The 26,103-nt window shown below is 40.5% G+C and overlaps 2 protein-coding genes across 6 annotated transcripts in view; one reads left to right on the top strand and one right to left on the bottom strand.

Moving 5' to 3' along the window:
- The window catches only part of LOC109987906 (C-terminal-binding protein 2), a 68,062-nt gene extending 62,008 nt beyond the window's left edge, over window positions 1-6,054 (top strand). For 2 of the 5 annotated variants that reach the window (XM_065959430.1, XM_020639181.3), the window contains 4 exons: window positions 1,209-1,339; window positions 1,506-1,633; window positions 2,602-2,725; window positions 4,358-6,054. In XM_065959430.1, coding sequence (XP_065815502.1) covers window positions 1,209-1,339; window positions 1,506-1,633; window positions 2,602-2,725; window positions 4,358-4,541 — 567 coding nt within the window. In that variant the 3' untranslated portion in view covers window positions 4,542-6,054. Of the gene's footprint in view, window positions 1-1,208; window positions 1,340-1,505; window positions 1,634-2,601; window positions 2,726-2,999; window positions 3,116-4,357 lie in introns of all 5 variants that reach the window. The other 3 variants (XR_010667029.1, XR_010667030.1, XM_065959429.1) reach the window with 3 other exon arrangements.
- A 1,518-nt stretch (window positions 6,055-7,572) lies between these two features.
- zranb1b (zinc finger, RAN-binding domain containing 1b) lies at window positions 7,573-25,271 on the bottom strand. Its single transcript, XM_020639177.3, has 10 exons — window positions 24,974-25,271; window positions 22,724-23,790; window positions 18,252-18,439; window positions 15,651-15,804; window positions 14,675-14,746; window positions 13,378-13,576; window positions 12,644-12,764; window positions 12,135-12,264; window positions 9,574-9,803; window positions 7,573-9,373 (listed from the first exon to the last, which is right to left on the bottom strand). The coding sequence occupies exons 2-10, from the start codon at window positions 23,694-23,696 to the stop codon at window positions 9,155-9,157; spliced, it is 2,286 nt and encodes a 761-aa protein (XP_020494833.1). The 5' UTR covers window positions 23,697-23,790; window positions 24,974-25,271; the 3' UTR covers window positions 7,573-9,154.
- Window positions 25,272-26,103: the final 832 nt, after the last annotated feature.

Below are 26,103 nucleotides of genomic sequence, written 5' to 3'. Positions count from 1 at the left end.
ACCGATTTGGCAGCAAGCACTCCTTTGGCAACTTCCTACTTTCAGTCTGTTAAACAACCTTTTCAAAGGTGTGAAGATACTCAAATCAAAAACATGCAAAGCATCTCTATGATCCATTATAAGAGGGATGTACATATGGGGGGTGGTTGGGACATATTTGCATTATCTACTGTAATTATTGTTGTTCTTTATGGGTTAAGATTAATATGCATCACTCTGAGGTCACTGTGACCCAAGCAATGCCAAATGCGTGTCTGCGTAACAACCGAGGATCACATGCCGTCATAGTGGGACATTCTGTATGTTCCTCACCGGATATGAACCAAACATGCTGGCTTTGAAGTTGAAAGAAGCATAATTTATTGTGCCTGTTCTCTGGCAAATGTATGTTATGATATAAGCCATCTTAGGGTTCAGATGGTATGAATGTAAATCTTCTCTGCCATGTAATCCATCATACTTCATATATTAGTATGTATATATATATATACACACACACACACACACACACACACACACACACACACACACACACATATAATGACCAGGCAAGGAATGCCACTGACAATCCAACTCACTGTGCCAACCAAGTTAACCAGCCTCAGTGAATTAGCCGCTAATCTAACACCTGGGTGTATTTTATCATTACAGTGTTACATTTAAGGTTTCACACAACTTGAAACTGCTTTTTTTTCCTGCCCGAAATAACGCTGAGTCAGAAGATTTTTGTTCCCCTAACATGCTTATCACAAGAAACACTTCAGTTATCCACTTAGTCTTCGTTGTCTCTGCTGCCATCTGCAGGATATGACACAAACTGCAAGTTGTGTTAAATTCGATGGCTGATGACATGTAAACTATTTCCTCCTCTTGAAATTGTGCGATGCTTTTTAGCCTTCCAATGGAGTGCATGTCCTTCTTGATCATCACCTACTTTCTTGTTTTATGTAAAGCCATATTCTTTTCTGAGAATCTGAAGGGATTAGTGTCGTTTGAATGTTGCCCTTTCTTTGAAAAGCCTTTTGTTTACTCGTCATTCTTGATTTGAAAAGGATTTGTTTGGGTTTTATAGAAATGTCTTCCCACGCAGCAATGGTTCAATGACAGCACTTGTGACAGCACTTCAAACACACGCATCTCGATGTTGTATCGCTGAGAATATTGAGAAAATATACACTTTATGGCTGTGCTGCTGTGTGTGTCCTTAGATGCGTCAAGGTGCTTTCCTGGTCAACTCTGCACGAGGGGGTCTGGTTGATGAGAAAGCATTGGCTCAGGCCCTGAAAGAAGGCAGGATACGGGGAGCCGCCTTGGATGTCCACGAATCGGAGCCTTTCAGGTTCACACTTTCAGTTTCTTATTCAAGACATTTTAACCATACGTTTTTATTTGTTGGTTCAGCAAAGAATCTCAAGTGTTTTTAAACTGCTAATGCAGCAGAATAAGTGAGGGAGTTAAAATCCCTTCAATTCACGGTCTTCTTTTCTTTCTGTTTGTTGGAACAGTTTTTCCCAAGGTCCTCTGAAAGACGCCCCCAACTTGATCTGCACCCCCCACACAGCCTGGTACAGCGAGCAGGCTTCCCTGGAGATGAGAGAGGCCGCCGCCACAGAGATACGCCGAGCCATCACTGGTATAAAGACATGTTTAAATACCTACATGAACATGGCAGCGAATCAACGTAAAGTTACGCTCATAGTGGGAAGCTGTGACGCTACTTTGTTACTTTTTATTGTCATCATGTCTTAACGTACAGTACACATATTTTATATTCAACATAAAGATGACAATATTTTACATTTTTATAAGTGGTGTGGTGTCAAAAAGGTTGTGTCCCCCAGTGATGTGAAAAATTCTAAAAAAAAAAATAACACTTACAATACAGAAACATGTATTACAGCTTGTTTAAAGTAGCTTGAAGTAAAACTGGGGTAGCTTGGATCTGTATGACATAGATTCATAAATGTTTCCCTCCGTCAAGGTTTTCTGATGCTACTTTAATGTCACACTACTGAGGTCCAGGTGGGAGGCCATGGAAATGTAGAGTATCTCATTAATAGCAGCAACTGAAAAGATAATCGATAGTGAACATCAGGAGAGACATCAGGCCACATTTCAGGGAAAATGGCACACTTGACCATCCTTTAGCTGCTGTCCTTTAGCTAACATCATTTAACCACTACCAAGCTAAGCGTGTGAAAGCTTTGAATGACATTGAATCATCGAATAGTAGGCATTCCTGGCTTACGGTGAATTTAGCTGCTAATTGGCTGAGTGCATGCACACGCTGTTGTTCCTAAAATGTAGCCAACATCTTAAAGGCTGTTTAAATTGGTGGCCCTATCAAAATGGGAGCTAAGCATGTTACAATATGTGATTTCACTTGGCCTGATGTTTTTTTCAATTGTCATTTCAGCTGCTGATCACTTTGATAATGATTTGTCAGAATCCCTCAGTTTATTCTATATTCCTAAAGCAAAGCAATATGGCATTATAACAGCATTTGAGTTTCCTAACCTGAGGATGATGAAGCACACCAAGTTTTTTTTTTTTTTTTTGGTCTCATCTCACCAATGTGCAATTTCTTTCCTCCTGACACAGGCCGTATTCCGGACAGCCTCCGAAACTGTGTCAACAAAGAGTTCTTCATCACGGCGGCGCCCTGGGGGATGATGGAGCAGCAACAGCCTCAAGTTCACCCTGAGATGAATGGTGCTGCCTACAGGTAGGAGGTGGAATTATGTGACCCCCTGCAGGTCTACTCTCACTGCACAGATAACACCTGTGTCATCTCAACACCTGCAGGAGATGAGGATGAAAACACACTGGGGGAGGGTTAGCTTAGATGTTCAAATGTATACTTGTCACAAATTCTGACTTTGTTAATATGAATATTAGGTTGGGTCCTAGTTTTTTTTTTTTTTTTTTTTTTTTCCTGGCGTATTTACGTAGAACAAATGAATTGATCCCATGTTAAGCTTAGGCTCTTCATTTCTCAGTTTTGTCTCAACCAGAATGAACTGCTTCTCTCACACAGCCGAGTGAACCAAACCATGGTACAGGCCATAGCATCGGGGGGAATGCAGGACAAATTATATTCCTAATTCTCAACCAGGTAAATGAATACTACCACTGCTGGCCCACAGGCCAGAGCAAATGAACATCATTTATGAAACCAAATCCCATTGAAATCTTGAGAGGCTTTTTCCTGCTTCACACACTCCTAACTCCCTTGTCCTGTAACTGAACCAACTCTGCCAATCTCATGTCATCAATTCCCTAAACCTCCCCCTGACTCCAAACCCTAACTCTAAGGACCACTCTACTGGTGGTGACTGGTTTCTACATTTAAAGTTACAATTTGACACATTGGAAATCAATACACAATTAGTAGTCTTTCATAAGAAGTCAATGGATTTAAATAATGAAATAGCTGAGTATGAAAGAGAGCAGCAATGTTTGAGTGAAGGAGCTCTTAAGTGAGAAGTAGCGTGAAAGGACACAAAGTGGTGTCACCAGGAGAAAAGCACCGCTGCTCTGTGGTGATGCATAATGGGGTCGACCTTTCAGTCAGACCTTTACAGACAAACCTGGTTCATTATCAGCTGTTTATTTTCAATGAGACACACAGACATTTTCCCTTCTGCCTCCCTTTAATAAAGGATTAGGTTACTTAGTTAGTTTACTAGTTAACTTACTTTAATTGTTTTAATTCTTGTTCCGTCAGAATTCATTGAGGAGTCCCTTTTTGTTTTCTACTTGTACTACATGTCTGTAAACATGTGTTTACTTTCTCACTTTATTATTGGGTGCAAACTGAGGCTATATCTGCATGATTACAGTTTAAATCTACATTACCTGAAGTGTGCTAAAAGTATAGAGGGGTATCTGTTGAGAAATAACGTATGGAAAGGAAAGTGAGATGTTCTTTTGTTTAGGTAATTTGAGTGTATGACATTTTAAAGTCCGTCCCCTTCCCTGAATTAAGACCCTACCATTCCCATGTATTACATTAAAGCTCGCCACGCTAACCTCCGTCATTTCTTGTTGTTTCATAGAGGTCATTATGCTTTAAAATTCCACCAGCACTAATATGTTAAGTAGTCATTACTATATTGAAAAGAACATTATCATATGAAGTTGTTTGAAATTTCTGATTTTTTCAATTTCAAGTGTTAATTCTGGATTTTTTAAAAACTTTCGAGCAGTAGTTTCTCCAGACAATTGTGCATGGGAGACACACATTTAAGTTCAGCTTTGAAAAGAAAAAACAAATAATTTCTGATATGTATAAAATGTTGAGTCATCTTCCTCTGCTAGTTGTCGTGCGTGCTCATCACCTCCTGTCCTCCTTCAGATTCCCTCCTGGTGTGATGGGTGTCGCCCCCGGTGGGATTCCTGGACCTATGGAGGGATTGGTTCCTGGGGGAGTGCCCATTGCCCACACCCTGCCCCCTGGTACCCATCCGTCACAGGCCATCTCCCCCAACCAACCCTCCAAACATGGCGACCCGTTGAGAGAGCACATGAGCGAGCCGTAGGACTGCAGCTGTGAGCGAGCAGCGGGGACAGACTCAAACAATGTAAACTACAACAAAATAAGAAAATCTCAGAAACTTTACCATCAAAAGCATCCGACTTTGACTTCAGCCATCTGAACCCACCAGCAGACTGCCTGCAGGGCAACGTTTCACACAGTTTCTTTTTGTATGAAACTATGAAGCCCAAGTGAGGACAGCGGATGTTAACACACACACATGAGCTGCCACACTGAGATGGGACTGACCGTCAAACTCAGACTCCTTTCCTCCTCCATATCTGTTTTTTTTTTTCTTCTTCATTTATGTTTTGATCTTTATTTTTGGGTATATTTCAGGGAGATGACTCCTCGCGCTCTGGGACATGTTGACAGTTCCACGTGCAGGATGGAAATCTGACCATCCCTCCCCTGTTTAGAGGAAGAACTTGAAGGGATAAGGACTTCATTAACTATCCGTCAACTCTCCCCTTCTTTATCAGTGTCACCCATTCCAGTGCAAATATGTCTTGTGTTATTTTTCTATTTTTATCTTCTGTTTCTCTTATGTTATGTGTTTCTGTTTCAAGTGAATATCTGTTTTTTTTTTTGTTCTTGGAGTGTGTTAAAATGAATGGATTTACACTTACATGTATGTTAAGCAGACGAGAAAAAGTGAACATCTGCCGTCTCCCTCCCATATATGGACGCCACCTTAGCTCTTTTCTAATCATCATACTGGTGGCCCCTGAATGTAAAGACAAGATGTGGGGCAGTAAATGTGGTTTCCAGTTCCAGGAAGAATATTAAGGCTTGTGTGGTTTAAAAAAAAAAAACCCACTACATTTTAAACCAACAAAAAGAGGAAAGAAGAAGAAGAAAGAGCATCTACCATTTGTGGTTAGGTAATGTACATTGAGCCTAGATGAAATATTGCTGTTGTAACTTTTCCAACTCTGGTGAACTGAGGTACCTAACGTATTTGGTAAGTGTCCCAAATATCTGTTGCACCCAAAGGACCCACAGCACCAGCTAAAGAGGTAGGAAAAAAAAAAAAAAAACTATAAATGTCTCAGGAAAAAAATTACCATCAAATAAGTCCAAAACTGAACAATGAAGAAAATTCTGGAGTTTTGAGTTTCATGTCCCTCAATCTTTCTCCATTGTGGATTTTTTTTTCTATATCAAATGTATGTTTTTGATGTTCAAGGTTTTCAGTCCTGTTAGATTTGTATTTTTCCCCGTTCAAAGTTCGTAAAACCATAGTCTTATGTGAAGGACTCCACCCTCTCCTCCACGTAGTTTCTTTGTTTTTCCGCTCTAATGGAAGCCAGCTGTGGCTCTTGGAGGCATCGAACCCTCTGGGGACAACAGCAGCCACATCCATCCCATTTAGCCCCGTGACGTTAGCAAGAGACGGCTGCTAGCAGATTGTTTGGTTTTTAGTGTGAGTATTTGTATTTGTTTCTTGTACAAGGTGAACATATAGCATACAGTGCAGCTGGAAACAATAAATAAAGTTTACTGTTCTGATTGATGATTGGTTACTATCTCTGTGAAATGTTTGTGATATTTCTAACTGCTTTAAGACCTTTAAAAATGTTTGTTTTTTTAGCTCCATAGTCTATGTCAGTAATATAATACTTTGTAATTCAACCAGACCTACAACAACTTCCTCACTTTCTTTCCAAAAGCAGTAAATAGAGGTACGTTTGGATGGATAGATGGACAGACTCTATTGTGGTGTTACAGCAGCCAGGTGTCAGAGAGTTTACAGATTTATTAAAGGATAATTTATAGCAGATGATCCAAAAGATCCATGCCAAATAAGGTATTAATCCATAATTTATATATTGATGCACTTTCATCTCTGTCATCTTTAAAGCCTCCGGGGGGAACAGGCATATTGGATGCTTCCTGTAGCCAGTAGGATACAAAGGACATTCAGCCAAGACTTCCTTTTTCAAGTGGTCAACAGTGACCAACAAGCAACCAAAAGAAGCAAGCACACAGTTCAAGTTGAAAGACATGCAGACTCTGTCTAGAGATATTTTTAATGAATATGCTGATTAACATATTTTGAATTCTGTGTACCTTATTATAAATGCTAACACTTTTTTATACATATTTTATGCCTTATCTAATAAATGTTATGTTACTGATGAGGTAAAGAAGTACTCAATACAAAGTACACAAGTTATGTATAGAGTTCCTTTCCACCACTGTTCATCAGTAAACAGCATGAACCGGTCTGGAATCAGGGGAGAATTTAGAATGGAACACATAACCATTGACTCATAATGAAGATGTTCTACAGAAGGTTTTTTAACAGACTGTAGGATACCGATCAAAGTTTATTTCACGTCAAGACTTTTGCCAGTAAGCCACAGTCATATTCCAGAGCGACATCCCTCGAGTACAGAAATACGATTTTAAACTAAATCGTCAGTGAATCTGAAAGGTAAGCACGTCATTTTATTTCACAATTATTGGCATTTTTTAGATAGGACAGCTGAAGAGAGACAGGATAGAGTTGGGGATGCGGGTAGCAAAGCGAGGTCAGATTCAAACCCACGATGGCTGCAATTAGGACTATAGCCTCTATGCACGAGGCTAAAAATATATAAATATACATAATATACTATATAAATATAGTTTGGTGCCTGCCGTAGATTTAAGTGTATTAAAGAAGCTCAGACAAACGTCACTGCTGTTAATCACTTGAAGTGATTATCCAGGTGACCTCTTTCAGTACATCCCCCAAGTCACCATACTACATAAAAAGTACTCAAACCTTTTCTTTACATTTAGAAAAATACATGTTTGGTCAAAAAGAAGTGTTAATTATTTTAATATTTTATGACCATCAACTGACTCGCTTGTACGAACATGTAATATATTTGTAATCCACTAGGAGGTGCTAGAGAAACACGTAAGGGATTGACTTCAATAAAATTAGAATTTGTGGTTAGAATAACAGATAAAAGTTAAAAGACCACAAATTGCAAATAATTTGATGTGAAAGTGTGTAAAAAATAATGTCAAGACAGTAAACATTTTAGTTGGACATTCAAAAAGGTTTTCCTTTATTTTTTTTTCCTTATTTTGCCTGTTCTTTGCGTTACACTCTGTATAGTGAAGTCAGGCCTAAATCCACAAACCATCATGGTCACAACTGCAACTATTGCATAAATACAAAGCAACATACAGGTGATGCGCGCAGAAACGTGTATGACTTGAATGATACACAGAAGAGGGTTACAGTACACAATGGCCAGAGGGGAAAAAACTAAATGCAAACATTCACAGCAAAAAAGAAACATCTCATGTTTTTTCGTTTGTTTTTTCTGTCAGCTTTGGTTTAATATGTTGCAGTCTCACAACGACCTTATTGAAAAACTTAAAAGATGCTTTGACTTGATGACAAACAGGGGTTACAGAGGAGGTGGACAGATGTGTACCATGAGGGTGACCTTGACAACAAATGCTATGAGGAACAAACAGGACAAAGAAGACAAGTGTACTCTTGGTCTCATTCCTACACTGGTCTGCCCATAAAAACAAAAGCACCAGATTTTAGGCAATCAGATGAGGTACTAAATCGCACCCAACAACGCAAGTAAACTTTTCACTGATGGTCATTGTTGGTTCTTTCCTCACAGCAACAGTGTTTCTGTGCAACATGTCTTCATCAAGATCAAGAGAATAATTAACAAAACCACAAAAAGGAGAAAAATAAAATATACAGAAAGCTCTTATTAGCTCAAAATATTTTTCCAAACAATAAATATGTCGAGTAAGTTCAGAGAGGAAAAACCAAACACGCACACAAACACACACACACAAAAATTTCTCAGCTCAATCAGCCTGAAAAAAAGGTAAACCAAAGATCCAACATGAATGTTTGTGTGCTAAACCTTAATGAGTGTAGTTCTGACTTGTAAAAGAGAAAAACCTCCCTTTTCAAGAGCTTCATATACGACTTTGATTCAAGCAATAACTGTACTTATATAGAAATGTTTTAATAAATGTGCAGTGCTTAGTAATAAGGATTTAAGTCATTTAATATTACACAATCTCTGGTTGTCTAAAGATGATTTTTATTGGCTTTGTCCCTGCCCATTCAAAAAAACAAAATGCCAAAGAAGCCAACTCTTAATCAACTGGAAAAAAAACATCAGAAAGATCAAATTGGAAGTGTGCTTTAGTCAGTGCCCACACTGAACGGATATAAAGTGTTGAGTTTAATCATTGCTGGTATATTTCCTTATAATCTTTTCAACAACCACATGCATTTACATCTATGGATAAAGATTCCTTTTTTTCCTTTACATCTGAAAATCAAAACAAATCAATGGTCATTTGCATTTGAGAACCTTTATTCTCTCCCCAGATCTGTGCTGTGCAGCAGTGGAGTCTGTCAGTTTCATGTTTGTCATTAAGTGTTATGCCTGTCAGTGCTAAAAGAGTAGCCAGTGACTTCTGTCGGAGGTGGAGCGGGGTTTGGGGGAGCTTTTGGTTCCTGGTCCTCTCCTGAAGGCTTTCACAGTTTGTCCGTGTCAGGAAAAGGAAAAAAAAAAAAAAACTGTAGGAGAGAGGAGGGAGAGGAGTCCTGCCCCTCCCTCCACTTCAGTTTTGTCACTCATCATCGTCATCTTCGTCCTCCTCGCCGTCAGACAAAGAGGCGCAAGGGCGGATCTGCCGGTAGCCATCGAGCCACTTCTCCACCATCTGGGTGACGAGCGGGTGGTTGCGTCGGCGGGAGCTTTTCTGGAGAGCCACCAGGACGCCGCCCTCCGTCACACAGCAGTCCAACCACTCTCGCAGAAGCTTCTCCTGCTGCTCTTCATTACCCATCTGAAGGACAAGCAGAAACAAATACAGCCATCAGAGGGAGTCATATCAGTTGTCTTAATTCAGGCTAACATATATTTCTGCTAAAGCATTTATCACATTTAAAATGAGATACATTTTCCACAAAATGTTCTTTTTAAAAACCTGTCAAGCTTCTGACTAAACATCAATCATAACTTTAATTTAAAAGGAGGGCTTCTTACTTCCTGGGCTGAGAGGAAGTGTATGTGAAGCAGCTTCCTCTCGCTGTCCACCAGTGGAAGAAACGTGACTGTCACGTCGTCGTCCGTGTTGAGGTTGGCGCCTGCGCCGCGATTGTCAAAGCCGTCGTTCTCCATGGCCACCAGTGCTGAGAAGTGGCCCCGCGTGTAGCCCAGAGCGATCGGGCTCTTCCAGCAGAAACTCTGTTCCCACAAAAGGGGCAAGTACACACCTGGAAGGAGAGGAGAGAGTTTGTTTTTATCATTACACAAGAACGCTTTGTCCATGATATTCTAAAGAGCAGAGGTGGAAAAGATTAGAGACTTTGTCCACTGATAATGTGCACATTTATTTTGTTAAATGCTATGTGAATATCTTTGCTGAACAACAAATTTAAGTGTCATTACTTTTAAATTTAAGAGCCATCACAATGGGTGTAATGCCATGGAGTGTGGTGCTGACATATGAGAAGCTATTCTAAGTGTACAAAAGGATTGAGTTACATCAATTTGACTTATTACTGTTGTATTTAAAAAACCCATGTAATTTTTTTATCGTCTTCTGACTTTTCAGATTGATGTCTTCATTTTAATGACTGCCTACATCATGAGTGTTTCAGTTTATTTAAGAATAATTAATCTTGGTTTATCTCTTTCATAGTGGGACGTCTAATATGAGCCTCACTGGTGTAAATCTCTTATCTTTTCATACCATTTCATTATTCTTGGTCTGGTGGTTTTGTTGCCTTCAAGGAGCAATATATAACTCTGACACCTAGCGTTTCAAATAGGTACTGCAGTCCAATTTAAACCATTTTAGAGTGCCGTCTCCCTCTGCCCCCTCCTCATCGAGTCTATGTGCGTACCTTATTATTTACAGTCTACGGTTGTACAGGTTGCCATGTCGCAGACACTCAAGCTTCAGTGTTAATCCAGCTCTGCATCTGTCTTGAAACCTTTCTGCATTCTAACCTCTCTCCATTTTTCAAAAGCATCTCCAAAATGTATCCTAGTTTTACCACGTTTCTAGCCATAGAGCTTTTATTAGAAAAATGAGGATGCTTTTACAATTAGTTATATCTGAACCAGTTCGATTGGCTGCTTCCATTGCTGCAGCTCTTGATGGTTTGCCTGACAAACTTTGAGATTTTTCACAAAAATGTCAAGTGTGATACAAATAAAATGTATTATCATTGTTATTAAAATGAGGGGCAATGGGCAAAACGGTTTGTGGGGGTGCCTTATAACTGCCTGCTTCTCTGGTCAAAAACAAACCATTCTGCACTGGAATCAAAACTTAAAAGGAGGACACACTGGCTACTACACTGTTCACAGAAAAGCCAGACCTTTAACAAAGCATGTTTCCTTAATGTCTTAAGATATAATAAGGTCATTTATGATTTAATTCAGACGATATCTTACATGTTGGACCTTGAACATTTTAGTGAAAGAAAAAAGTTAACTTGAGCAATAAAAAAAGTCGAATACGTATTGATGAGTCATATTTTATCAACAGTTCTATTGTTGTGAAAACCTGAACAGTAACTTAATCTAATAAATAAGTTAATTTAAAAAGTATGCAGTGATGCGATAGAGCAGAAGCATTAAGTCAATAAAAGTACTGCAGCATAAAGTAGAATACTGTAGCAGAGTACAGTAAATGTATGTCTATGAATACCCACCACCAGAGATTTCCTACCATGGTGAGTCTGACATGCTGGTTATAAACAGAACAGTGCAGAAATGATGACACAAAGGGTGTTATTTTTCTTCAGTTGTATTACAAACAAAGAATGAATACCTGTGTAACTGAAACCACAGTTGGGAGAAAACCTGTGTTTAGCTACTCTGCTCTCCCAGTAACCACTGTGGTTTTACTGGGTTCACTTGGTCCCCACTTTACACTCAGCTGCCCTCCCCTCCCCTCCCTATAGGCGCCCATATGCACGCCTCCCTCTGTGCGTTTTACATTGGCTCCTGGCAACAGTAAATCACAGATCCATCAGACTTTACCACAAGCGTGGCCATTACAGAGCACTTTCATCAACCCCCAGTACAGCATCGCTCAGCAAGCAAACTGAGTCCAGGCTGTTTTAACTACTCGCCATAAACGTCGACCCGGCTCTACAATCTCCTCACAGGATTGTTTGACTGCAGTTCTGATGGTTCACACATGTTGAAGTGTACCTCTTTGTGTGTGTGTGTGTGTGTGTGTGTGTGTGTGTGTGTGTGTGTGTGTGTGTTTAACACTGCATGGTATCCCAAAACAGTTCTAAATGTGCTCCTATGACAGCGAGTGTATTTTGTTATGTTGCTGCTGTTATTTTGAGCAGCACTGTTCAAAAATACCCCTTAAACGACAGACATAACACAGATACATGATGTAAATAGCAATTACCAACAGATCAGAGGGGCAGTTATTCCAGCTATGTTAGCTATGCAGACACATGTAGGCTGGATCTATTTCACAGAGGAAGTTCTAGTGCTTCTACTCCCACAGGACTGGAGCTCTGCCCTCGACATTTTATCACCAAAACAACACGCAGTTGGTTCTCTGCTCTCACCTTGAAATCGGGTGTATCCAAGCGTTTCGCCACGGAAACTTTTGTAATACTTCACACCGTAAACAATAATGGGCCTACGAAGTATGTGTGCAAGTACGAAAATGTGGGTCTGCTCCAGGCTGGATCCCGGCTGTGAAAGAAAACACAAAGAGGGGAGGGAAACCGTTACTGAGTCGGTGAAACTACAAAGAAAGGAGTCTTGCACACAGTGCTTTCTCTCTGCCAAGGGTTAAAACATTATAACACACACAATTACTGCGCCTTCACGCCCAGATGTAATAACAACCCTCCCAAATACTTGGTCTATTAGGTAACGCGGAGCAGTGAGCGGCAGAGAAGTGCTGATGACAGACAGGATGCACTTTCACAGGGCATTACAGATTAAGTATACTGCAGTAAGAGCAGTAAAGCTCCTTGCATAATTCATACAGCAGTAGTGTGTCACATTCTAAGCACATCCAGCTCCTTGCCTCTGTGCATGTGTGTGTGCTTTCGTGCATGTACTGTACCTGACTGGCCAGGGAGAGGATGAAGGCCCAATCCTCCTGCCACTGTTCCTCCTGTAGTGAAAAATGTAGGCCAAAGCTTTGGGAATACCACGACTCCCACTCCTTCCAGCGTGTGTAAAACCTGCCGACCACACACACACACACATGAAGACACCTGCTATTAGGTCTGTGACATCATTTGACCTCTCTGTGACGACGGATGGTGACTGACAGTCACTGCATTGCTCCTTAACTGCTGTGGTTAAGCTACCATGGCGATTACTCATTATATTTGAATCGTAATTTTCTCACTGAAATGAGAACAGCATCTTAGAAAAGACACATTGAGCTTCTATGTTCATGTTCTATTTAAATCTCTCTAATATGTGTCTCCTTAAACCAGACAACTCCAATCTTGAGACTGTGGAATTTAAGAGTTTATCCCGACTTCTTAACCTGAGCTCTATTTCAAACATCAGCAAAACAAAAACAAAACACAACTTGAGAATTTAAAGCTTCATCTTTTTTTTTTGTGTCCCTGACAAAACTTAATATACTCACTTTTTCTAAAAACTTTTGATAAAGCAAGTATCAATGGATGTTTGGTGTAACCTAATGCAACAAGAATTTGATGAAAAACACACCTGTTCATTAACTCGTCTTCAATATAGATATTTAAGATTTACGGCACTATTCAAATCACATTCCCGAAAATATTTATCAGCATTCCTAAGTTCCTGGTCTGCAGGCCTCACCAGTGAGAACAGTCGTGAAGGCTGTCGTGGAGGGTCTTGCGCAGCACAGAGTCCTTGTCATAGATGCCCCACGTTGCCTGCAGCACAGAGTCGAGGAGACAGTCCCCGGCCGTGCGGTTCCACAGCGCGTACAGTCGACTGTCTAACCTCGTTCCAAGCTCCAGGGACCAGTTTATGATGGGAGACTCCTCCTCAAGTTCTGAAAGAGAAGGGAGATCGCATTGACACATTGTACTAAGATTGTCAGAGTGTGGGATTGTGGTTGTTGAGTGTCCATATGGTAAAAATTTAAAAAAGTTTCAGAAAGTAAGGCCTAAATACACGGTTGTTGTTGTTTCTGGGGTTAACCATAAAACACAACACTTAGCATGCTGATTTGCTTTATGAAGCTCAGTCTCTTTCAGCTCTTTAGTACAGAGTCACAGCCCATCATGAGAACAGCATGCTGCTTTCAACACTCGAGCAGAGTCTGTGATGGTTGAGTGCTTAAAAAAATCGAATTGATTGTTGAGTGAGAGTGTGAAAATTGTCAAAGTGAAGACGTCCTTTTGTTGGACGGTAAACTGATTTATTTTGTAGTTATGCACAAAACACTCGCAGGTAGTGTAGTAGTAAAAAACACAAATATTCATTTAATTGAGCAAAATTTCACCGGTCATACTTGCCTTGGGATTTTTCTGAAATTGCACACTCACCGATCACTCTGCATAAATTGGGGAAAGGGTTTACAGGGCCAGGTAATTCGATTTTAAAGCAGTGTTAACAGGCCTTTTGTAATCCCTAAATCTGACAAAAGATTAAAGGTTTTCGGCTCAGTAGGGTATATTAGGATAAGGTATTGTGCTAAAACTCATTAATGAAGTGCAAGCACACCCACACACTTAGACAGGATCTTGAAGGTGAAATCAAGGGTCTCTGTCTCGCTGTACCTATACTGCAGTGCAAAATACTTGACTTAAGGCTGGTTCAAATAGACACAAATAATTGAGCTGAGACAAAGTACAATCATCAAATACAGATCAGCGAAACCCCGAAACTCAATTAGGCTGATTAGGGTAGCAGCAACTGCTAGACAAGATAAAGACAGGTTGCCTTGCTGAGTGTCACACAGATAAGCAAAACACTTGTGTGTGCAAGAGGGTAAAACACAAAGGCCTTCTCGTAACATCCATCTTTCATCTTGGATCAGTTTTCTCTCTCACCCAAAGCAACTGCATATAGCTGTAGTAAGCTAACAAATAAGCACAGGATGTGATGGGATGTGATTACTGCAAATTATGAAGAGTAGACAAGTCACCTTTTTGTACGTCTCGATCCAACACCTCATCAAACAGTTTTTCCTGAACTGCTGGGGGCAAGTCCTCTATGTCTGAAAAAAGAAAGGAAGGTGAATGATATACACCAGAAGAGGGAGGTTGTTTGAGGTGACTCGGTTGCAGGGTAAGTTCAGCCTTACTTTTTTGCACCTTATAAAATGGATGCATTGATATCTCCTTGAATAAATAAGCAGCAGCAGAAAAGCTGAATCCACTGACGAGGCCAACGAGATGTTTTTTTCTAGACTCAAGCCATCATAATGTTTTGTGTTTTCCACAATGGCCACTGGCTTTCTCTGCATGCTCTGAGCTCTTGTCCACACAGTAGCTTATTCTTTAGCTAAAATAAATGAATGCATTGACTTTGTGGAGCTGAACAGAATGGCTTTCTATAGTGGCCAGAAGCCAATGTCTGCATCGTCCTGAAAACACTGCCTAACAAAAATCCTTAGCTTAGCTACAAGCTACAAACCAAGACACAAAAGCAATTTCACACAAAGAAATTCAACAGAAAAAGCATCAAGTGCATGTAATTTTACAGAGCAGAAAAAAATCAAAATATATCTTTGTAATGAACAGGAGACATGCATCGTTGGCGCGCTGATATACTCAGTATGCATGAACAATACTCAAACAGTTAGCCAGAGGTGGCCTCCGTCTTCTGGCAGTTGGAAACAGACAACCGTAGCATTATGTCCCCTCAGTATTCGAACAACAAGCAATTTCATATGCCACAAGTAAACAAAACAAGCATTCTATCACACATTTGGCAAGCAGAGAGGACGGCTAGACTTGGCTTCTGCAGCTACAGAGTTTTTTGTTTCTCTGACACCAAACACAGAAAATACACACCGTCTGAAATGTATTTTTACATTACAGGAGTACAAACAGGAATTCTTTCAAGCCCATAAAGGGTTCTTGTTTCGGTCACTTTTAGTTAATTGATGAGGTGCTGACCTGCTGGCAGGGTGAAGGTCACCAAGTCAGTGAGGAAATAACAGGTGAAGTCTCCCTTGCGTTGGTGAAGAGAGGCTGCTACCTCACGCCGGATCTGCTCTGTAAGCTCAGGACAAACCATGGCAGGGATACACTTGGCTGCCTGCTGAGAAACCTGCAGAGACGGGAGGATAATGGGAAGGAAGCATAATCTAAACAAACAGAATTCATATGAGACAAGCTGAGAATTTCACTGGCAACTGCACAATAAAAGTGTTGACATGCAGAATATGCATTCAAACAGCCAAGGGCTTCAGCTGCCTGGGACCTTTTCACTTACCACTTAAAAAAAAGTAGGTTTCTAAGATCAGATCAAAGATGTTCTTTGAGATACAGAAAGCATCGGTGAAGAACCCTCTTATTCTAAAACATTATGGAAAAGGCTGTGGTAGATGAGGAGGTAGAGTTTGAACCAATGAATGTTTAAAATGTTAGAAAAGGACCATAATCTCAACGTAATCTCAGATATTCTGCAGTTAAAAAAATTATCTCAAATCAAGAAAATTAATCCGGATGCCATATAAAAAAAAAAGATTTCAACAGTGAGTAAGTTCTAGGGGAAATGCTTTGTTGCAGAAGTGACCGTTTAAGGCGAGAAATGGCTGCTGAACATTAATTTGGGTTTTAGGCATACAGTGAGAACATAATGGCTTCTTAGTGAATTTATTTCTCTATCATGGTTACAGACTGACCACTTCAAAAGGCCTTCAAATGTTTTGTCTTGGAGGGAGATGACTTTGTGACCTAAGACAAATTAACTTTCATTACTCTAATTCAAATGACCTGAAGGATAAGTGCAGGTTAAGAAATGTTCCTGTGTAAGATGTTCAATCAGATAGGGCTCGTTTTGGGGTATGATCCAGTGGTTACTCACTGACCCTCCTTGGAAGAGAAACTAGGACAGAGGCTGAGAGTGGGTGGTGAGGTGTGTGTGTGTGTACAGATAATCTGGCATCATAGTGCTGATGGCAAGCAAGCTGCAGTACATCTCATGTACATGTAAACTGAAGACACACGTATAAGCTTAGTAAGCCTTTGTGTTATATCAACAAACTGGATGTAAAAAACAGATTCTATATAAAATATTTGAACAGCTATCAAATGGAGACAGGGTGGTGATTTGTTGTATGTTGACTTCTCGGTGTGCAGCTGAATTCCAGCCTCTTTACTCCCACAAACTCGTCAGCCCCTGTGATTGTTCCTCCTGGTTGATTCATACTCTGTATAAAACATGGACGCTCAGTCTCTGTGACATCACCCATTGGTTGCTGAAGCAAACTTTTTTTTGCACCAGGCTTTAAGCATGTTTATTTATGCTGTAAACATGGCTTTGTTAGAAATGGTGTGTATGTGACTTCTGGGCTTTTGAAGCCAGCCTTTAGTGAACACTGCAGGTTTGTGCACTTTCAAGTGGACTTCCTTTTCCACACTTGAGGTTGCCACTTGGGTTGATCTCATCTGATGCCAAGATGAAGAAAAAGCTGAAACATCTCTCAAACATTTCTGTAATTATGCTATAATTTAAGATAGCCTCAAATTTCTATTATTTGCTTTAAACCCTATATTTAAAATATAAATCAAACCTTCCCATGATAATATCATTATGTTTTTTTTTATTGCAAGAAAACAATCAAAACACAGAAAAAACACCAGAAAAAACAATTACAATGAGAACAGGCCAGTGAAGACAACAATTTTCAAAACTAAGTGAACGTTTGACTGTGTGTGTGTGTGTGTGTGTGTGTGTGTGTGTGTGTGTGTGTGTGTGTGTGTGTGTTGTGATTGGCTCTCTTGTGGTGAGGGCTATGTAGGAGCAGGATCTTTGAGGTTTGAGAGAAATAAAGAAAAAAAAGGAGAGGGCTATCTATAATAATCATATTCATGATCAGAATCAATTAGTAAAATGTCAAATGACCATAAATATTTATAGCATGGCAATAACAATAATGCTGCCAACCTAAACCAGACTTCAGGTACGATTGGATTGTTACAGTCCAGGAAGGTCAAACAGGGTACCACTTCACAGTTTCTTTTCTTATGATAATTTTATTTTTGTCAGAATTTTTATTATTTATGTGGCAGTTGTTGTTTTTTTTTTTTTATCTTAAGCTTTGACTCAAAATCTCTCTTGATGGGACTGAGCTTGATCCCTTTAAGAACACTGTCTTCAGAGACTGAGGAGGAGGCCTGTTCATCAGGGGCTGTTGCCATTTGAACTGATGATGTATTGGTAGAAATATAGGTTGAACCTGCTATCCTTTCAAATGCTGCCTGTCCAAGAGCATGGCTGAGGAGTGGCCTGAATTGGGTCTTTGTATCCAGTGATGGGGCAATATACTGCATATAGTTATCACATCAAAATGCAGGTGGAGTGGAAGCATGACAAACAGATGTGAGTGATAAAATGTGTGATTGACATACGGACCAACACTTTTGATCAACCAACTGGTGTTGTAAGTGGTAAAGTCTAATGTCTGGTCACAGTGTAAAGAAAATTCCCTTCATCAGTAAATACTGTGATTACAGGTGATTCATGTAATCTTATTGGCTGTCTGTACTGACCTCAGTAAGTAACACAGCCAACATGTCCTGCCTCTGGAAGCGGATGGCGAGGTGAACCAGCGTGAAGCCGTCGTCAAACGCTGAGGACCGGTTTAATAGACGCACCTCGTCTGATGTAAGCTGTCGTGCGATGTCACCACCCGATGACTTGTAGGCCTCCACAGCTGCCAGGTCACCTTCCACAACACCTTTCAGTCAGATATGGAGACACAGAAAAAGTCACATGTATGAATAACATTTAAAAATAGTGCCTAAAGACTTTATCTGTTTATACTTTTACATGAGACATTTAAGATCCTGGAACCAATTAAAACAGATTCAAGTTAACAGTTTGTATGGAACATTGAATCAAGACATCAAACACAGAATTAACAGTGTGAGGATTATTATCAATCAAAGGATTTTATAAGAACACTAAAAGAGTTCATGGGTTACTTCACAAAAGTAGTTAAAATATCAACTTGACCGTATAAAACAGATACAAATCATATTTATCAACAAACTGAATCTGTGCAGAGGACATTCTGTGCTCTACCAAACAGTATAAAATAATACAGATCAGTATGTCACAGCTGTAACAGCTTCAAGACTTCACTGACTTTGAAGTCAGGGGGAGACGACAATAGGGGGGCCACATTGTAGGCTGTCAGTTATTTTTTACCCTATTAATCTTAAGTCTAAGATTTCTTAGCAAGAGGGCTGAAGTCTGAAGGATTATTTGTTCAGTCCGATGCAGGTGATTACTTAAAAAAAGTGTTTTCTGTCTGACAGCGTCACATTAAATCAACCACTTGCACACAAACCAAATTTGCTAACTTATCTCCCAAAACAATCAAGTTACAAACTAACCAGCGTGCAGAACACACACTCAACAGTCTTTTTGCTCTGAGGTTAGGATGCTAAGTAAGTTATTTTCACAGGGATCCATCGAAAAACCTTACCCTTAAACACAGACTGAATACTGGGATTCAACTACTTATTCAGGGGTAAACTCATTCACATTGGATGCTCTGAACCAATTTTTGGCCATATCCAAGATTAAATAGAATCTGATATTAGAAAAGGTGAGGAGATGTGTTAGGAAATATATTCACACCACTAACTCAGCGAGAGACTTTTATTTTCTGATAAAGGGGAGCAAACGATTTGGACAAGTGAGCTATAACGACAGAATCAAAATGACCGAACCTCAATAATTTTATTTCCACACAAAATCTCTTTCCATTTCTAGCATTTACAGGAAAGCCGTCTATGCAGTATTCTCTCGTACATTTGACAGCATTAAAACACTGCCGTGCTTTTGTTCTCACGTCAAAGGACCACACACAATGCTCAGCTGCATAATCTGTGTGTGAGTAAGACCGAGAGCGAGAGAGACATGGAGTGGGTGGAAGGACTCACTGTGCCATGTAAAGTTGGCTGGCATTGTACGAGATGAGGAGAGAAACTACACACAATAGCAGCGCAGTGTGATAGAGAGGGATCACAATCACTTTCCAAAAAGACACTCCATTAGTGTGGGTGTGCCTGCAGCCCTGCAGTCAGTACTGTACTCCTTTAGAGAGCACAAAAGGTGCAAATACACCAAAAGGTTCACACTTAAAGACAGGCTGATGAGACGGCACGGATCAGGCTGGTGTATTCTTCCACACACTACATGTCCTTTCATTTCAGAGGGAAAAAAAAACAGCCGTCAGACAAATGTTCATTATTTAAGGCTTGTGATTGGTAACTTCTAGCCTGCTACACCAGTCACTCACCAGTGAGTTATACACCACCATGTGAAGTTCTCTCTTACTCACATTTAAGGATTAACATTGGCATAAATTAACCACACTGCTTCCTTCATCCTTTTCAGAAAAAAACCCTCTGCCTCTTTCTCTTCTTTTTTATCTCTGCGCTAAACGTTAATGATGAGGCATTTGACCTTTATCTTGGAGCAAGCAAAATAAGGTGCAAAATTAATTGAACAATAATAGCAGTTTTGTTTCTGTCATATGGTAAGTAATGGTTTCAGGATATTGAAAAATAAAACCTTATTATTTATACAGATCACATGATTATAACATATTTTGCCATTAGTTAAGGAGTTAATTTTTGCATCACTATAAATATTTTCAGTTGTAAAATGATTCAAATCACGATGATATAGTCCTTGTTGCAATCAGAACCAAACAAACTTGTGTTTCTACATCGTGAGGCGAAGATTTATGGACAGTGGGGAATTTCTAAACCACTATGGAAGAACATTAAATAATTGTTTTGTCACTTACTTCAAATTGAGCAAAGAAATTGCAGCTTTTCTGCCATTTGGTTTAATTGCACTTATACTGCACTTTTAACATTATTTCGAAGTCTGTATTTTAATGGTAGTTGCATTATCCCCCGACACGATCTTAAGGCTCTGCAAAATATTTGATTCTTAATGTATTTTCACTCGGCTATCTGATTTAGCCAGTTAATATGTGACACCAAATGCTGCCTAAGATGCAGTCAATTTCATCATTTCATCATTTCGAGATTTCGCTCTTGTGATTTGAGACATCAGATAAGACATGTAGTAATAGGCTTTACTGACTCACCGGCACAGAAAGAAGTAAAGTAGGATGACTGATAAAGAAAACAAGTATTCTGTCTGAATCTGATTCATCATTAGTTGTGAGGATAAAAGTTTTGGACCCAGTGTCAACCCAGACCTGATAGACAGCAAATCAAACAGGGAAAACAATCCTCCAGTTCCTTAAAATAGCAGGAACACAAATGATTCAAATGCAAACCCTAGTTATCTTAGTTATCAAGTTGTGTATTTGTGTTTGTTATCTGACATTTCTAATTGAAGACAACCAAATAGACTAAATATCAATAATCATCATCATCATGCTTTCCTGCATAGGTGTAACCAAACATGTACGAGTTGAGTTAAAGGAGTTTGTCTTGGGTCATTCAAACAGCCAAAGACGTATTTATTTTTTACTTTCATTGCATGGTTGTGCCATTTTTAGTTGAGCGGGTCCCTTTGGGAACTAGGGCATCTATCAGAGCTGTGAGCCCACTATTTACAAACACCACGGCCGGGCTGTACGTCAATGACAGGGAAACCTCCCTGGCAACAGAGGACAGGCTCACTGGCCTGTACTCAACCCAACTGGGCTACACTCTCCCTCCCTCCTCTGAGACTGTAGCTGGGTCACACCTTATTCACTCACTCACTCACTCACTGCTCCCTGATATCAAACACTAGTGAGTCATCAGCATCATTTTGTTTGTTGTATTGGGGCCAAGAATCCAGACTAGTTACATTTCTAGAACTCCCAAAAATCAAAAGACAACAATTTCAAATAGTTTTAACATATTGTTCAAGTAGTTTATCTGCGTAATACAGTTTTTAGTCCTGCTATTCAACTGGGAATATTTGCTTGCTTGTTTTTTTTGTGTTCTATGGTAGTTAAATAAATATTTTTGGGTTAAGGATTGTTGGCAATACAAACCAAACAATGTGCATACTTGTCTACTGGCACTCTGGGAAACAAACAGTTGAGGGTATTTTCCCAAGACCAAGTGAGTAATGGATAAATCAAGGAAATAAAAATTAGGAATTTGGTGGCAGAGGGGTTAGACATTTGGCACAACCAAAACGATGAGAGATTTCCTTAAAGGGACACTTCCGATAAGATATGAAGAGCGAACATTTTAAATTTAATAGGCTAGAATAAAAATCACACCCACTCATGTCAGGATTTCAGACTGCGCGAGACGTAGTCCTAAGGGGACACACAGCTCAGACATGAGGGAATTCAATATGTCACATGCAGTTAGAGACCCAGTGTCAGACCAGAAGCAATAAAACTACACTGATGCTTCTGTGACATTTTCACCACATGATTCCTTTGCTCTAAGGACACTTAAAAAATGATACACCAATTTACCATACCACATGCTTGCTTAACTGGGATTTAAAAAATAAATGTGGCTTTCAATTTTTGGCTGTCAGACACAGCAGTCAACAAAAAAGACTGAGAAAGGACTGGAGGTTGTGTGGGTGTGCAGAACAAACTATGTAGGCAATGGCGGAGGCCGGCGAAAGAGTGAGATAGTGTTTGAGAGAGATGGGAAAAACCAATCACTACTTGTTCTTTAAATGTTCATTCTCCCTCCTACTCCACATTCAATACCCGTCTACAGTGTGGGTGGCCAGATACATGGAGTTTCTGTAGTGAAGTTTTACAAAAGCTGAATGCAGGGGATTTCTAAGTAAATATGAAATCTGACTCATGGACTATATAACTGGATTGCAATGAATTTCCTTGCAGATGTTTGAGAAACAAATGCGCTAAACGAATTATTTGGAAAAATCCCTCTATGGCCCCCTTTCCCCTTATAGCCTGCCTTACATCATTCAGTTGACTCATTACCCAGTACACAGTGAAACAAAAAACAATGAAGTTGATGAAGCACATGTTCTTTGAACTCACCGACACAGGCATTGAGGAACAGCCAATCAGTCCTTCTCATCCTGTTCTTTATCTGCTTCAGTTTTTTGAAATCCACCTCCAGCTCCTCTCTGCTTCCAATCCCAGCCCCTGATGCCACTTCAATCCTCTGAAAGTCCATGTTCACTTCTGACTCCTTTTTTGTTGTCGGGGGTGACCTCCTTTGGCTGCTACTACAACCCCCCAGCCCACCTACCACACTCCCTACTCCTTGCCCAACCACATGTCCAACAACACCCCTCCTGTTGTCTCTGTCCTGTTCATTAAGTTTGGAGGAAGGTTGTTGACTCTCGGGCTCTGACGCTAGTTCGATGGGTTCAGCTAGCAGACTATTTGGCCTCGGGTGGTCACAAACCACACACTTCAGTGCCTTGACCCAGTTCTCGTAAGTGCAGGCAGTGCAGGTCCAGTGTTGTGTGTGAGTGTTGAGCCTGTTACGGTCATTGTATTCCTCACATGGGTCTGTAGTTGTGGCTGGGGGAGCAGGGCGGCATCCAGAGCTTGAGGTCTGGGGTGATTCCAAGGAGCTGCGGGGCTGCTGGGTATGAAGTCCTTGATGGGCTGCATGTTGTCGATGCTGCTGTTGTTGAGCCTGTTGCCTATGGCACAGGCACTGAGTGCAACGGATGGCTCGAGGCCAGTTCAGGTAGGTGCACATGTGGCATGACCACTTGCTACTAGTCTCAGGTACGTCAGCAATGCGGACACGGGGTCGAGCGCTCGAGTCTGGACAAATAAGTAAGCTGGAGCCCCCTTGGGACGGGCTGTTGCTGAGGCCTGCAGGGTCCCACTGGTGCAGACCGGCATCCAGAGCAGGACTGCTCTTGAAGGGCTCCTCGGTAATGATGGCACTCCCGCTGGGCCTCTGAGCGCGGCACATGGTGCACTTTATGGCTGACGGCCAGTTCTCGTATGTGCAGTATTCACAGGCCCACTTGGCAAGCGGCTCGGTCATCGTCGCACCACCGCTAAGGGGGGCTTCCTGCCGTTCAGAGGGGTTCTCAGCTCGGCAGATCCACTCTTAAGGAGATCACACAGCAAGCAGTCCACTGGGGTGTAACAGAAATAAAAAAAAAAGCGAGGAGAATTTTACAAGAAAATAAATTATGTCATGCTAAATAAAAACAATGAATGCCACATAAGTTAAAAAGACAAACACTCTGAAATAGTTAAAATGTTTATGGATTCACTTTAATTAACATTTCTGCAATGATAAAAAAAAAGTGTTACACTTTTGAGGTATTCATAGGTGAACCTCTTGCTGTCATTACAGACACCTGTGTGTCCCTGATCATTTACTGACCAACACTTGCAGAAGACTACAGTGCGGTCTGCTCTTCATCTGGCACTCATCTGCAGCCTCAAACATTCAAAGTAAGTGACGTTTAAAAGAGACCCACAAGACAAACACCGAGGGCGAAGATGCGAAGGTGACACTTCTCAAAACCTAACGCTGGCTTGTAACACGTACAGTAAAATTACTCGGACCAGGCAAATGGGTCCTAACAGAGCTGGGTAACAAGAGACAAGGACATAATGAAACCAGATACCCAGCAGGGGAAGCGCGTGACTGGTTAAGACACTTACAGATGCACTGAAATTCAATTCGCCCCCAAAGCAAAACAAAACTATTAAAGACCACATGTGCCCTTGTTTTAAACCATATTTACGAGACAGAAAAAAAGAGATCACAATAATTAAATTAACGCTAACCTTGCTTGGTGGGGGGGGGGGGGGGTCGCAAAGGCAAAAAAAAAAAAAAAAAAAAAATAGTAGGTTGTGTGTTTACACCACGCCTCCCAAGTTGACAAACATTTTATTTGCGAGTAGCAAAAACAGGAACGCTTTCATGTTTAACACTTGGACAAAAGGTGGTTCAACCTGTTCACCAGTGACTAGCGACTTGTCAAGTGAATGACAACAAAAGGGAGTTCAGTTGTAAATAAACAACAAACTAAGGTGTTCTTCCAAATGAGAAGAAAAAGAGTTACGTGTGCAGTTATACTTCATTATAAACACTGTGTATGTCGTGTTAACAGAGCCCACAGTGGGAGCTCTCTAGTAGTTATCCTTTTCATGACAACCAGGCAACACTCGTTCTTGTTGCCAGCCAGGAATTAAAGCCAAGCTAGCAGGCTGCTCGCTAACATTACGGGATTATGTAGCCGTTTTTTTTTTTTTTTTTTAAGAGGCCCTTATCAACTCATCACAAGATAACGATGAAGCGCTTACCTTTGCTTTGCTTGTGTTTACACTCCTCGGAGCCAAAACAAACGGGAGCTTCCTCCAGAAAACTCCAATCCGAACTCAGGCTGTTACTTGACCGATACTAACCCGCATATTTACTTCTTCGGGGCGCCGTTTAGTTGACAGTTGAATGTCCATACATACCGCTGAGTAAGAAAACCCCCCCCCCCAATCCCAAGCCGTTTGCTTTTACGCTTTTAAATCATTTTTATCCTCTTCCCGATTCCCACCACAAAACTGACGGGCTTTAATGGCGGCACAGGGGAAGGAAAGCAACCGAGGCAGGGCTCTAAAAAAAAAAAAAAAAAAAAAAATACACTACGAGGAGAGAGCTCTCTGGGCCGTGTCACAGTCAGGGGGCAGGATCAGGATTTACCACCTGAATGTGCCGAGCAACCGGATTGGCCAATGTTTGTGTATCCCTTGGCGAGAACCAATCACATTCTACGTCTCTCATTCCAACTGTTAAAAGGCTCAGTTAAAGCAAAACAGGCTCGGCTGTCACAGTAATAATCTTTTTTTTTTTTTTTTTACCGATGAGACACGTATTATTTTACTCTACGACAGGCTCAGTTATTTAAAGTAAACGTGTTTGGTTTTTAATTCGTGCATCGTAATCATGTTTCATGTCTGGCAAGCAACCACGTGGTATCACCTCAAAAAGGGATAAGAGGATGATGTCATCGTAAAAATACTGCAGCAAGCACTCTGCAGTAATGCATGACAGCTTGAACAACAGTTCCCGGCGCTGAATTATTATTGGTCATCTACACACCATTCGAGGACGACATTAAATTATACTTCTCATTTTACAAAGCCTCTGGTTTACTGGGAAAAAAAAAACATTTATATGGTGGATGCAACTCTTGTTTACATCACAGCCCGTCCCACTCTGATGTGATGTCATTGACACAAGCACCAGTAGGTTTTGCGCATAGAAATACAGACACAGTACAAAATGTGTTAGTTTTGGTTTTGCCCAAGTCTGTGTAAGAAACTTCTTATTTTAGATTTTTAGTGACATAATTGACCTGCAAAACACATTTTGTTGAAAAAAAAAAAAAGGTTTAAAATTGTGACAGCATTCACTAAAATAAGAAAACAAAGGCACATAT

Source organism: Labrus bergylta, chromosome 10 (assembly GCF_963930695.1).
Source record: "Labrus bergylta chromosome 10, fLabBer1.1, whole genome shotgun sequence".
NCBI lineage: Eukaryota > Metazoa > Chordata > Actinopteri > Labriformes > Labridae > Labrus > Labrus bergylta.
This window is presented reverse-complemented; position numbering and strand designations above follow the sequence as displayed.